We start from the raw sequence: 14,215 nt of genomic DNA on the forward strand, positions 1-14,215 counted from the left end.
GAAAAAAATGTTCAAAAACAAATGAACAGAGGAGAGCGGGAAGCTGGAGAAAACCTGATCGATTTTTATGCAAGGAACCTGCGTCAGTGCCTTCAGTGAGTCGATTTGCACAGCATAAAAAAGAACTCGTATTAGGTAAATTAAGATAAACAAAATGGGATTTATATGGGTACCCATAAAGCAGAGTCCAGGCCGGGGATCAGCACTGAGGCCCGGGCACATGGATGAAGGCAAAGAGCCAGAGCCGACATTTACGACAACCATTTGATTTACTCAAAGGAGAAGGCCCAGAGGTCCGTGACTCAGGCAGCTCGTGACTGTCAAAGCCGAAGTCTAAATTGGCAATGGGCCCATAAAAAAGGCGACAGAAAGGCGACGGAGCACATAGAAAGAGAGGAACCAAAACGAAATGAAAGCCGAAACGGAAACGGAAATCAAAGAAATAAATGGATATGGAAACGAGAAATGAAAGGGGTTAAGGGTAAGCCCCTCCCCCCATCTAATAAATCCAATCATCATCAAATTATACATCATTAAAGGCAGTCAAAGTCAAGTGAAGTCGAAATAGATGAGAACAAAATCTCTTCATTGAAGTTCATTTGAAGTTTAGGGAGAAGCACAAGCAAAACTCCCCGAAACAAATGGGAACTTTTTGAATGTACAACAAAACGGTTGCAGTCCTCGATGAGTAGATCATTGCCTCTCACTGACAATTTGCAAAATACCCAACAAATCTTTTTTTTAAATTCCAAAACAGATTTTCGATGACTTTTCGCACTTCTGGAAATCTTAAACAGAATCTGCAGCGCGGATATTCACCAAACAAATTGAGTTTGACTGCAAATTGCAGCATCTTTCACAGGATTTTTGATGCTTGAAGATATGGCGACTATTATTTATTATTTTTGTGTGTTTCTTTATTCAAAAATGCATTTGTTTGGCTGTGAAAACTTTGAAGTTAAGGCTCTCATTTGTCGATTGTTTTACATAAACATTTCCCACAAGGATGTGTCTGGATGTGTGGCAGCTGCTCCTCTAGGTAATCTTCTCAGGATTTCCTTAGCCGGAAGTGCACACAGAGAGAGAGAGAGAGAGGCAAGCGCGAGAGAGATAAATGTTAAATTTTCTTGACTGATTGAACCTCTTTTTTTGTGTCTAATATATGCCACTTGGCTGTGCTCAGTATTAAATCATGGATTAGAGTGAAAGTTTTCCCTCTACAAACGCCAACCGAACGACCCCCTTATAATGAGTTCTGAGCCCAAGGACTCTCGAGGCTTTACAATGAGTTTGACAGCAGTAGAGAGGGTGAACGACACCAGGGGCAGGGAAAGACAAAACACAACTTTGGCTCAGCAAGTTTTTGAGTGCTAAAAGTTTTTCGTTTATCTCTTTCGTGTCGCAATGGCAATGGCAATGGCAATGGCCAATGCCATCAGGCGGCAATCCCAGTGCCCGTGTGCAGTTCGCTTGTTGCCTTTAATTATGCCGTTGTTTGCCTCAAATTGGAAAACTGCAGAGAGTTTTGCCAGGCTTCCAGATCCTTTTGTTCCTCACAGTCTGTTCGCGTTAAGTCGTCAGCCCTTTCTTTTCTTTTCTTTTGTTTTGCCTCGCCAACTATTTCCCCATCAGCTTCAATTATTTGCATGCAAAATGGAAATTCAATTGACTTTTCGGCCATTGTACTGCATCGTTTGAGCTATCAGCAATGGAGCAGATGTCACAATGCCCGCCCGCTAGCTATTACTTTGTATACACCATTTATAATTATATTGTGGGGCATCAGAAAGCGCCGCCTCGTCATCATTTTGCAGCATAACCACGTGCAGGCAATTCAGCAAAATCATTGCTCAATCGTTTATTAACAGGCAGAGAGGCAGAGAAGCGAGGAGCGGGGAGCCACTTCCTCCAGCACTCGACACGACGAAGGCTTCCAGGCTCCTCACTCAAAATGGAATTTCCTCTTTTATGGTTGGGTTTCACAACATTTAATCTTCAATTGCTCTACGAAAATAATGGTTCAACGATGTGCAGATTGGGCTTGGAAGCTCTGTTCCCAATCAATTAATGCTTCCATGTTTGTATTTTAAAATATTCCCAAAGCCAAATTAAGCAGCCAAAATTGTGCCTTTCATTGCAATCAGGCTGTGTGCCAAAATATTTTGATTACTGGCAAAGAGGCAATAATATAAATTGCATTATTACCGCGGGCAACCCATCGATGGACATTGTTTGCTTATTTGCCAAATAAATATTTCATTGCCCAATTGTGTGTGTACCAATGTTCAATGTGATGAATGGAGACTGAAAGAAGAATCTTTTCAGCTAAAAACAGTTGGCCATCAAGAAATTGGACTCGAACTAAGTATTCTGAAGCCGGGAGAAGATGGATAAATCAGAGTCAAAACGATAAATGACCAAACATTCATACAGTAAGAATCACATTGTAGCATTGATTGATATGGATGGACGCAAGGAGCATATAAATGGCACACCACACACCACACACATGGAACACGAGCACGAACCACCACAGCATGTGTCTAAATACAAGCAGATAAATATACATACATATATAAAAGAATAATGTTTGGCTGTAAGCAATATAAACGGGGCAATGAATTTGTTTTGCTAGCTGCAAATAATTCAATTTCAATGACAGTCTCGACAGGAACGGATCGACGGAGCAAAGCAAAGGAAAGGAAAGTAAAGGATAGGAAATTCTTTCATTTAAATATCTTCTGAATTCTGTTTAGTTCTGGCAACTATTTAGGGCCATGAAATGTATTCCCGTCACGTCCAACTCAGTTGGCTCATAAATATTTGTGAATGTAATTATTATTTGTTGTTTTTTAGGTTCATTCGTCCGTTGAAAATCCGCTTAAATGTAATAAAAATAAAAATAAATTTAAATTGAAAAATGCTTTGGACAGTACAGAACATTCTGCACGGTTTATAAACATAGACAAAACTTTGTGGGGTTTGGGGCGGCATCCGGCATAGAATGGGAGTGGCGAAGTGGCTCTGGTTTTTGGGGTTTTTGGGGTTTTTGGGTGGTGCTTTTGGGTGTCTGATTGACCGTATCACAGCCGTATCTGCGCTGGTCCATGGGGGGTTTTGGCATTTAGGGTCACGGGTATAGCCACCGGCATGGGCGCGCTCGTAGTCCCTGATGCTGGTGGCTGTTCTTTTATAATTAAACCATTTTGAAGTTGATTGCGTTTACAATCCGATGGCGTCGCAGGGACGCTTCTGTCGCTTCCCTCACTTTCACTGATAAATCAAATTTAAATGTTTGAGTGGTACTCAAATTGACTGCCCTGCCCTGCCTTACCTGGCTGTCCGTCTGCACCCCACGAACCGTATCGAACACACACACACACAAATATGTCGGGGGAGGCCTTGCCTCGCCTCCAGCCCCAACCCAATTGGGAATTGCCATTGGAATCTGTATTTTTTCGAGGAAACAGGCAACAGGCAAGCGAAAGCGGCTGCTGTTCGGCTTTGTGTGTATTTTTAATGTTATTTAAATACTTAATAAATCCGTTATTTAAATTCGGTTTCAAGTGGCCCCAAAGTGGCAAGAAAGTGGTGGTGGGTGGGTGGTTGGTGGAATTTTCAGTACAGTTCCAAATTCGAGTACTATGTGGTTAGTGGCAGAATCGAAAATATCCAAACGACGCTCATTGTTCGCACCGAATTCGCAAAGAACTGTTTTCGGCACTCTGCCACTTCCGTTGTTTGCTCTCCGACTTGTATCGGGTGGACCCGGGTGGGTCCATCTGTCAGCTCAGTGGACGAGCATTACAAAATATTACATTTGCCCAGCAGCAACAGCAGCAGCGGCAGCAGCTCTCCCCTAACCGTTATTTTTCTGTCTCTACCTGCTCCTCCGTCCACTGCATGCCCGCAAGCAAAAGCTTTCACGCACAGAGAAAGAGAGACAGAGAGAGAGAGAGAGGCAGGCAGAGCACAGAGCTGCTCAACGGTACATTGTTGGAGCTTGTCAATTTTCATTTTCATCGCGAGAACAACCAAAGAGAAATTTAAATGAGTAGCTTTTTTCATTCTGCTTTTTTGTTGTTGCTTCCCGCTTTTGCTGTTTTCTCTCTCTCTCTGTGTGTTGGCAATTCCTTTTGTTGTTTACGCTTCTTCAGGCTTAACTTTGTGTGTGGGTGTGCGTGTGTGTGTGTGTGGGTGTTTTGTTTTTTCCACGTCCCGTAACAGTCAAAGAGCTTGCCAGCTAAACTCACCACGGCAGTCCGCGGGATCACAGCGGTGGTGAGTTGCGAGCTTCTCTGGTGATATTCCAACAGTTGTGCGGCAGCTTTGACATGTTTTTGTTTTTGCTAATTAGAATGCGAGGGGGAAGGGTGTTGCTTGAGATGTCTATTCCATTCAATTCGAATCACAGTCTAATGAAATCTTAGCAAGTCGACTTCGTTGCCTATTAATAGACGCTCATTATTGGCCTTTTTGGCATTGGACAAAGTCAAATTCGCACTTACAACACAACACACACGTACACACTACACACACATATACATATGTACATACGTGTGTGGGTGGGCGTCAATCCAATTACCAGCCAGCGACAGCTTCCTGGCGCCAGTGAGACAACTTCTTAGAGACGGTAACGTGACGTGCGACCAAAATAGCTGCTGGAATAAACAGCTTGAACAGCTAGTAAACACTCACGCTTCGACCTTCAGCGCATCAATCTCATATAATTTTGAAACCCAATTGTCACGCTCTCACCTCTAGATCGAAGGAGGTCTCTGGCCCTCATTATAATGGTGTCATCTTGCCCACACGAGCGCACAAACACAGCCACGAACACAAAGACAAGAAATAGAAAAGAAAAAAACGTAAGCACGGAAAATGCCGTTTCCCTTCTGAGTGATTTTGATGTGCCCTCAATGCTTAATAACAATTTCATTTACATTTTCAGCACAATATTCCCTTTTGGCCCACCGACGCGTCAGCCCAATACGAGTACTTGCCCCCTCCCAAAATTGCATGCTGTATGTGTGTGGGTGGGGAAGGCTGGCTATTGTTCTGCAAACCAGAAAGGGTTCCTTTTCTGTGTGCACATTTCTACATATTTTTGTTTGCTTTCATTTTGCATTCAATTGAGTTAATTGAGCCATTTTTATGGAGGTCAGGACTGGTGCTTTGTTTTTGGACATTCGCTTTGTGCGCTACTATCAGGGGACTGAAATACGATAGATACTCGCATAATGAACCAGAACTAATTAGAAAGTGAAAGGCAAATGAACAAAGAATAAAATAGATAGACAATTTGATATTTGCAGCATTACAAGCAACTCAAATTTCGTAATGGTTTCATCTCTTCATCTAAGACTTCTAATAGTTTATTTAATATTGGCAATAACAAAAAAAAATGGTGGCTTAATATTTAAATTGAATTGAAGCATTTCGTTCTGTAAATGGGTCTTCTCGGGTCTCGCGTGTCTAGAAGGTTTTCTTTTCGATGGTTATGATTAGTTCCCAGACGACTTCGACCAGGCCATAGGTGACAAAGTTGAGCTTGTAGAAGCCATCGGGCACGTATTGGGGAAACGCATCGGTGCTCACCTGGCACTTTTCGTATGTGAATTTCTGTGGCTCGAGCACCGTCAGCTTGTCCTCGAACTGGGGGAAGTTTGAGCAATTGGCGGCACTCTCCATGATCATGTCCTTGTAGAAGCTGTTGATGGCCGCATAGATGCTCTGGCGCGGCAGCGAATACGGCTGCAGCTTGTAATTGGCGCCGCCGTCTGTGCTGCGATAGGCGAGCACTTCCACCTCCATGTCTTCGGGCAGCTGCACGGCAAGGGTCAGGGACCCACTCAGGCCGAACTCGCCACGGCCCATGCGCTCGATGCGCGTTTCGGCCTTAACGATGCTCTCGTCGCTGCTCCGACAGCTCGTCTCCTGAAGCGTGTACGTCCACGACTTCTACAAAGTAAAATGCTGATGTTAATTTCCATGCTTCTGCGCTTGGCAGCTTCCTACAAACTAACCGCCTTGGCATTCAGCGATGCCGCCAGCTGACAAATGCAGACAAAGGCAGTCAATACGGTGAGGCCCGTGCAGTACATGGCTCTCCAAGCTCTCTTCTCTTCTCTTGCAACTGCAGTGCCAGTGCCAGTGCCCAGTCTCATTTATACAACTCGTCAAGCATGCAACTGGGCCCCTCGTGTTCATAGCTGACCAGCTGGTGTTTACAAGCACAAAGATAATGCAACAATTAGTTGACTCTACATAATGTTCATTTCATATGAGTTCACAACTTGATCAGAATTTACGCACGCATTTTCATTTTCATTTTCAATTGAAATGTGGTGCCTGTCGGCTCATCCCGCTGATGTAATCATTAAATTGGCTACAACCTCCGCTTGACAATGGTTTCTTTTTAATCTGTAATCCACTTATCCACCAATTAAAATGAATTCCATTTCCAGCGCAAATCATAATCCATTTTCCATTTGGATTTGAAATCGTGTGGCTGGACGGGTCATACTCGTATTTCTGTGTGGAAAATCAATAAAAATGTAAATTAAATAGAACTCTTTTCTTTGCAGATTTGTTTGGATCAGCTCAGATCACGATGCGTCGATCTTCGTTCACGCCGGTGTTCAATCTGAGCACCCAGGAGCCGCTGATTGTCGTCGAGGAGTCGCATGCGCCCGAGGATGGCGATGATTTGGAGGGTGCGGCCGGTGGCTGCGATCCGGGGGCCACCACCAGGCGTACGAATAGCGATGACTCCGAACCGGACTCGCCGGTGAATCCGTATTTGCTCTGCCCCTTCCCTGACATGCAGCAGCGGCGCAAGCATTCGCTGCCATCGCTGCAGATAACCGAAGGCATCACGGCCAGCCAGGTGCGTCGGCTGTCCGAGGCGGGCGGCGAGACTGGCGGCTTGAGTCCCAAGGAGGTGGAGTTTCTGGCAACGCTCTCGCAGAAGACAAATCCCGTTGGTGGACGCCGTCACTCGGTGGTCACCATCTCGGCCGTGCCCCCAACGCTCTTCGGACGCAATCGTCGCGAATCCATTTCCGGTGCTTCGATCAGGTAATTTCTAGATACCCTTTTGGTCAGCCAAACTGGAGTGGGGTGTGTTCGGGCAGGACCCATTAGCGAGCGGAAGTGCAGGGGCAGCAGGGGAGCTGAGTGCCACGAGACCACAGCATCCGCTGTCCACTTCCCTTTTTTGTCTGTGCAACTCTCCATCTCTCTGGTTCTCTTCCGCTGGTATCTGGCTCCATGTGCCATGGCCTGGTCTGGCCTAATTGAATTCTGCCGCCGGCTGTTTCGCAGCTTTGGTGCTGTGACATCAAAATGCTGGTACCCTAATGGGGCTGCTGCCTGCCGGGAGGCTGGAGCAAGTGGAGTTGCTGCAGGGGCATATTGACAGTATCATAAAGTGGGCCTGGCCATTGCCAAATGAAATTACAGTTCATCGATTTGGCATTGAAATGTGACTGCAATTTCAGCATAATCCCAATGATTGCATCGCTTATTTGTACATTTTTTTAAGCGAATTCTCTGACCAGTATCAGCTGCAAACCGAACAACCCACATGCCCGAGGCTTGTGGCTTGACTTTGTGCGAATTCTGCACTGCCCTGCCCTGCCCAGCCCTGCCCTGCCCTGCCCAGCCCTTCCCTGTGGTGGGTTACATTTTGCCGTGTCACGTGTCCATTAAACGCTCAACGCACTTTACGACCACAGATGGCCATAGCAACAAAGCGCACGAGAAAAGTGGGGAAAAAGTGTCCCAGGGAATAATTTTGTAATTTATGCAAAAGTGATAACCGCAGACCCAGGCAGCCTCCAGCCTCCAGCTTCACCACCTTACACTGACAGAAACAATTTCTGTCACTTTTTGTGTACGTACATCTATTTCAAGTTATTTATTTGTTCACAGTGGCAGTCGTCGGGGTAGCGTCATCGCTGGACCGCCCCTGACTGACCATCGCGGCAGCATACACAACTTGCAGCTGGACATAATGGACGGGATTGTGCAGCAGCGGAAGACGCGCAGCGGCAGTGGAGTCTGGACAGCGCCGGTGCTCCAGGAGGCCGACAGCAATGTGCCCGTGCAGACATAAGCGGACAAAGGACAACGGACAGCGGACAGTGGACAGCGGACAGTGAACACGCACGGACACGGACGCTAGAATGGATTGGATTGGATGGTGGTAGGGTTGGTCGGTCGGACACTGAGCAATATTAACACACGCACATGGACAAACACAAACAAACAAAAACAAATATACGAATGAACATTCTGGGACTGTGCCACTCGAACTGGACCTTTATTAACATTTCTGGTATGCCTACCTCCCACACACTTTCTCTCTCTTACTCTCTGTCTCTCTCTCTCTCTCTTTCTGTTCTGTTCGGTCTGCTTCTTGCTCTGGGAAATTGGTTTTCGCGGCTGGCGCATCATGCGAGGAGCAAACAAACCGCGAAAACCGCTCAAATCCAGCAAGAAAAACTGTTGAAAAAAGCCAAAAATTCCAAAGTGAAAAACTGCACTTAAAAGAGACAGAAAGAGAGTGAGCGATAGGGATAGAGAGCAGTTTAAAACGGACAAAACGCAACGCAAACATAAAATGACAAAAAAAAGTGAAGGAAAGAAGAAAAACGCCCCGCCCCATTGGCCGCTTTGATTGGCAGCAATTTTCGGTTAACACCTGTGCAGTGTGCCACGTCTAAGCATCCTCGGTAGCCCCTGAATGACAGCAGACTCAGCTTAACAAATTGTCCAACAAATGGCCAAGGAACTAAAAGGGAAACGTCAGCCAAAAACTGCTCTAAAAAGTACATCAAAACAAAAATAAAAACGAAAGCGCAAAACGATAGCGCAAAACCTGAACAAAAACCTTCCGCGATGCAAAAGCTATTTATGGACTGACGTGAATTGGCTTTCAAGGTGAGTTTCGATGCGATGAACCAACAAATAAGTGAAGGAAAATTACAGTTTGTGTTTGTTGCCTGTCAACCGGATGGTTTATTTTTATTTTAAACTTATTTGATTTTATTTCTTTTTTTATTTGCACATTTCATGCATTGTCCATTTTGTGCATGCACTTTTTATGAACACGCCAGTGCTGCTGGTGGGAGCTGCGCTGCACATAAAAAACACTCACGCACATGCATAATGAAATGCAACCTTGCCACAAGGACATGCCACATGAACGACGCGTCATTGGGGGGGCATGCGGAATGGGGGCCAAGGACGAGGGCGGCAACAAGCGAGGCTATCTCGCAGCTACCATGAACTTAACTGCTTTGCTCAACATCCCAGCATCCATCCACTGACCACACTACTTTAAACTTTTGTTTTTTGTATTTTCCGGCTGCTGCCACGTGGCGTATGATTAATTTTCTGCAGTAATAGCTGCATCAATGACACTGACAATGGCAATGCCAACGCCAGTAAAGCTAATTTAATGCGATTGGTCGACTGCATTTAATTGAAGCGTTTGTGTGCCGCACCCACGAACGCCTTTGGCATGCTGAAACGAATCGATCAGAAATCAAAATTCAATATAAATAGGGCACAATTTTGCCGATTGCCGTTGGCCAGCTGCCTCTGTGAAAGTACCCAAGTATCTACATTTAAACTTCTGTTCAGAGATGCTTTTGGGAAAAACCAATTAGACAACACAAATGAAGCGCATGTCAAATATTTTAGGTCATGCCATAAATCATCCAAGCACCAATCATATGTACATATGTACATACATTTAATTATGTAATTGTGTTTTCTAAACAATTATTTATTTGACAGGTTCGCTTGGCAAATGCGTAAAAGCTGCATGCAAATGAAAGGACTAAAGAAAAACATCTACACACGAGTACGAGTCTATATGATATGCATAACCCCAATAACTTATGATATAAAATGAAATTAAATCAATATATTGTATATTCAGGAATTGATAAATTAGTAAATATTTAGTGAGAAACCTTAAACTAAACTAAACTAAACTTAAACCAGAAAGACAAACATTTATTTACTTAGAATTTAGCTAAAAGTACTCTTCATTTTTTTGGTGTTGTGTAAATTTGTGAACCACCGCAATGGAAAAACAAAAACCACCAATTACAAAAATGAAAATGAAAATGAAGACAAACAGCCCCACAGACTATATACATACATACATACAATACATACAAATCTATGGATCTGAAACTCAAATCAATTCAATCAAAACGTGCAAATCCTCAGGTGTTTTTTGATCTTTTATCATTTTTTCTCCAGCTGAAAAAACAAAAAATATCCTTCGTTTGATTCAATCAACAAGAGCAATCAAAATTCAAGAGAGTTGAAAATGTACCATGTACCTAGAAACAAAAACAAAAACAAAAACAAAAACTAAAAACTAAAACCAGAAAGATACAAATAAAAAAATACTAATAAATCCGTAAAGTAAAACTATACAAAATACATGTAATTAAAAATCCCTAGTTTAAGCTGAAAATATTATATCCACAAATACGAGTACCCTGGAAATTGCCATCTAAAATATGTTTGAACTTGGCTCGCTGCTTGCCCGGCCCAGCAAGGCAGCCAGTCTCTAGTTCGAGTCACGATTCCTCCTAGCCCTAGCCTCTCCACTTATATTCAGCCGGCTCAAACCACCCACCAAAATCAACCAAAATAAGCCAAAACAACTGAGAGAGTTTCCAAGTTTCGATTTGAATAGAAAATATCTACAAAAAAAAAACAGTCAACATTTATCTGAAATTAAAGACAAATCCCGAAACTAGAAATGAATTTAGCCTTAAGCGCAAGTTGATGCCACAGCGTGATGCCACACAGTGTCTGAGGCGGAGGCGTTTTATTTTACACAAGTCTTGATGTTGTTATTGCTTACATAGTATATTTATTGTATGTGTATCTAAACGGAGATAAAACCTTATTGTTATAAGCTTTAGACTGTACATAGAATGAACTTTGCTTCTGTAAAAGAAAAGAACAAATGCCATTTCGGTTTTTCGTTGTTAAACAAATACGGAAATATTGGGAAATATCCATCGGAGCGTATGACCCGATTAAATGAAACGAGCCAAATATATAACCCAAAAATCATAAGAGTCTCCTTAAACTATTCGACTTGATGGAAAAATGTCGCTGGACGACGAAGAAAAAAAGTATATACGCATATATAAAAATATATGGAATAAAAACAAAATACTAGACAATTTTTTTTATTATTAAACGTAGTCAATAATAATAATCAACAATCAAGACAGGACGAAGATGGATTAGCAGAAGAGGCAAGCAAGTGGAGCAAAATGCAGAAGGCAGAAGTGAATGTCGAAGAGTAAAATACACAAAATGATGTAGAAGATATATTTATTGAATGAACTATACGTTTACATACATATTGACAAATCGATTATATAGTATATTATTGTCACAACGCAAGAGCAATCAATGTTTAAATTAATTAAATGTTACTAAGAGTTTTAAATATAACAAATATACAAAAACAAACAAGAATTATGTAAATGTGTGTACGCATACATATACATACATACATATGTATGTATGTATGTATACATAAATCGAAGATTCAACTCAAATGATTAATTGTCGGCGAAGAAATTTACAAAATCCTGTTCTAGAAGATTTCTCCTAGCTCTCTGATGTGGCAATTGAAATACTCGTAATTGGATAGAAGAAAAAGAACATGATCCTTCTAAGAACTGTACTCCACAAAAGGTTTTTCCCACACAACTTTCTTTTTACTCATTCACCAATTATGTGGCTGCATTACATTCTGTACATCAGCTGAAAGTTTGTCTTGAAGTTTACTTTGGACTGCTGTTGAAATACCGCCACGAATCTGTTTAGGATGATTACATCATGTCTCCATTTAATGTTTTGATCTGATCCTAATGGCTGGCAATGGTTGTCTGGAGAGGAGAGTCAGAGTTTTGTCTTAGCAATAATTCACCTGTATGTGTGTGTGTAACTCTCTTAAAGATTACTTTTATCCATGTACTTAATAATTATGACTAAAGAATGAAGTAAAGCAGTGAGCAAGTGAGCCCCGCAGAATGGAATATACACAACAGAAATTAAAATTAAAATTACTTATTATAACGATTACTTATAGTAGATGTAAGCGAGCGCCAATTGAGGCATCATCTGCATACACAATTAAATAAAGAAAACGATTTCCTTAAATTAACAGCGTGGCCTAGCATTCATGTGTAGAATCTTTAAAGCTCAAAAGCTTTAACTGTTCACAGAAAGCTTTCCCCGTTAAGTTTATTTACCTTTCCTTGTAATTTTGCATTTGCAAACTTAAAGCTTGCAGGTTGAAGCTTTCGCATGAAAGCTACAAAAAGTACACAAATTGTTGGGGGGGGGGGTTGGTTTGAGGAATAAATAAACTTGCAATATAATCAGCTGCCAAAAAGCCCCTCCGCAGAGCTGTCTTGAAAGTGGAAAAAAGCTTCAAATCAAAGCAAAGCTTCCAAAATTCCAAGCACCAACACCTCAGTGGCTATTTATTAAAAGTCTGCTAAGCCCCCGACAAGCTTTTAGTGGGAATTGAAATAAGTACAAAACAATGTTGAACTCGGAATATTTATCTTGGCATCAGAGCTCGCAAGAAGCTGAAGAAATCAAAATTTAGGCGTAGGAACCTATAGTCCCAGAAGCTGGTCTCCAGCTCGATCTTCAGCACAAAGATGGGGTTGTTCATGTTCACCCAAGCGGGTGCCTCGTCCTCCTTATGGTAGTGGGACCATTTAAGGATTTTCCGCAGCACTGAGCTGTGTATTCCGTGTATAGGTCTGATCACATCCTCAGCGTTTTCCTCTGGGCAGGTGCAAAACAAAACCCCTACGAAAATTTACGAGGACGACAACCCTGGGCAGACCCATGGCTGTGTTGCAATACGTGTTGCGTGCAGCATGGCATGTTGCATCTGGCATGTGGCATGTTGTGTTTTTCTTTGGGATAATGTTTGCTAATGTTGCCAGTCGTGGTTCGGTTCGACGTTGTTGCACCTTCTGGCTCTCATTCTCTTGGGTGGACCAAGTGAGAGCTTTCGAGAACAACTTGTTGATTTTATTGCCATCTTAACGCAACGTGTTCGACAGCGACAGCGACAGCGAGCTTGGTATGATGGTACCGCACCCAACAGGTTGCTTCACAACAACTTGGCCAGAAAAAACTATGGGGCATGGTGATGTGAGTCATAACTTGACCTACGCCAATCAAAAACAGATTAAAAGATTAGAAAACATAACAATTTCATTATTTTTACTAAGAGTTATAAGGGAAGTGGTAAATGCATGTAAGCTCATTCATGGATCCCTGTGCTAATCTCAAAGATGCTACCAGACCGACCATACCCTCAAATCGTTGAATAATCGAGTAATATAACGGGAACAGATGCCTCATCAATTTGTGGCACATTCGTAGAAGCGGACTGGCAACTGAAAATAGGTTTTCTATTCGCGATGGCGATCCACTTTCAGCGACATTCCCAGCAGTCGCCGATTCTGATTCCATGGAAATCAAAAACAGAGGTCTCTGTAAACAAATTTTGATTTTCTTATCGATGCTCCTCCCCGATGAACACATTTCCATTAAAATGTTCTGCAGAAGAAACAGCTTGTACGAGTGCTCGAGTATGTGGCAGTACAATATCAATGCATTTTCACGCATTTGGCAGTGCTTTATGGCTGGGCCAAAGGTCACTGGAGGAAAAAATACAAAAAAGCAGTCCAAAGATAGTTTTATTCGTTGAGTTGAGCATGTTCTCGGCCTGAATTGCCAAGGCCAAGAATTTTAGCGCTGTGCAACGTGCTGTGCTGATCTGTTTCTGACCACGAGCCGAACCCCCCTACCAAGCCGTAAAGCCATAAAAAACCACGCCTCTGCGTTTTGAGCCGGCTTGTTGCGCACAACCTTCGAAATGATGCTCGAACATGCTGGGAGCCGGCTGGCTGCGTCTCGAGCGGCGCTCGACGGCAGAGCAAAGTTCTCTCTCAAAACTCACGCTTGAAGCGCAAATCTGAGTCATAAAGAGCTCGAACAAACTGAGCTTGAACGAACATCTTGGTTATGGAAAGGTATGGAAAACGGCCCAGCAACATACGCGGCAGGGGAGATTATCCAAGATGCCCCAAGCTCAGGGGACCCAAAAAGCAGGTAAATCAGAGCAGCAAAG

The 14,215-nt window shown here is 42.9% G+C and overlaps 2 protein-coding genes across 3 annotated transcripts in view; one reads left to right on the plus strand and one right to left on the minus strand.

Annotated features, from left to right (window-relative positions):
* Positions 1-9,894, plus strand: part of LOC117903836 — a 33,036-nt gene extending 23,142 nt beyond the window's left edge. Inside the window, exons 2-4 of the mRNA XM_034816288.1 lie at positions 6,588-7,080; positions 7,936-8,946; positions 9,808-9,894. Coding sequence (XP_034672179.1) covers positions 6,614-7,080; positions 7,936-8,119 — 651 coding nt within the window. The 5' untranslated portion in view covers positions 6,588-6,613 and the 3' untranslated portion in view covers positions 8,120-8,946; positions 9,808-9,894. The remainder of the gene's footprint in view (positions 1-6,587; positions 7,081-7,935; positions 8,947-9,807) is intronic.
* On the minus strand, positions 5,417-6,125 carry LOC117903839. 2 transcript variants are annotated; one of them, XM_034816293.1, is made up of 2 exons: positions 6,027-6,125; positions 5,417-5,976 (listed from the first exon to the last, which is right to left on the minus strand). In XM_034816293.1, the coding sequence occupies exon 2, from the start codon at positions 5,875-5,877 to the stop codon at positions 5,476-5,478; it is 402 nt and encodes a 133-aa protein (XP_034672184.1). In that variant the 5' UTR covers positions 5,878-5,976; positions 6,027-6,125; the 3' UTR covers positions 5,417-5,475. The 2 variants fall into 2 exon arrangements, with proteins under 2 accessions (XP_034672184.1, XP_034672183.1); XM_034816292.1 differs by having other exon boundaries at positions 5,417-5,961; positions 6,027-6,119.
* Positions 9,895-14,215: the final 4,321 nt, after the last annotated feature.

This window comes from Drosophila subobscura, chromosome A (genome assembly GCF_008121235.1).
Source record: "Drosophila subobscura isolate 14011-0131.10 chromosome A, UCBerk_Dsub_1.0, whole genome shotgun sequence".
Taxonomy (NCBI): Eukaryota; Metazoa; Arthropoda; class Insecta; order Diptera; family Drosophilidae; genus Drosophila; species Drosophila subobscura.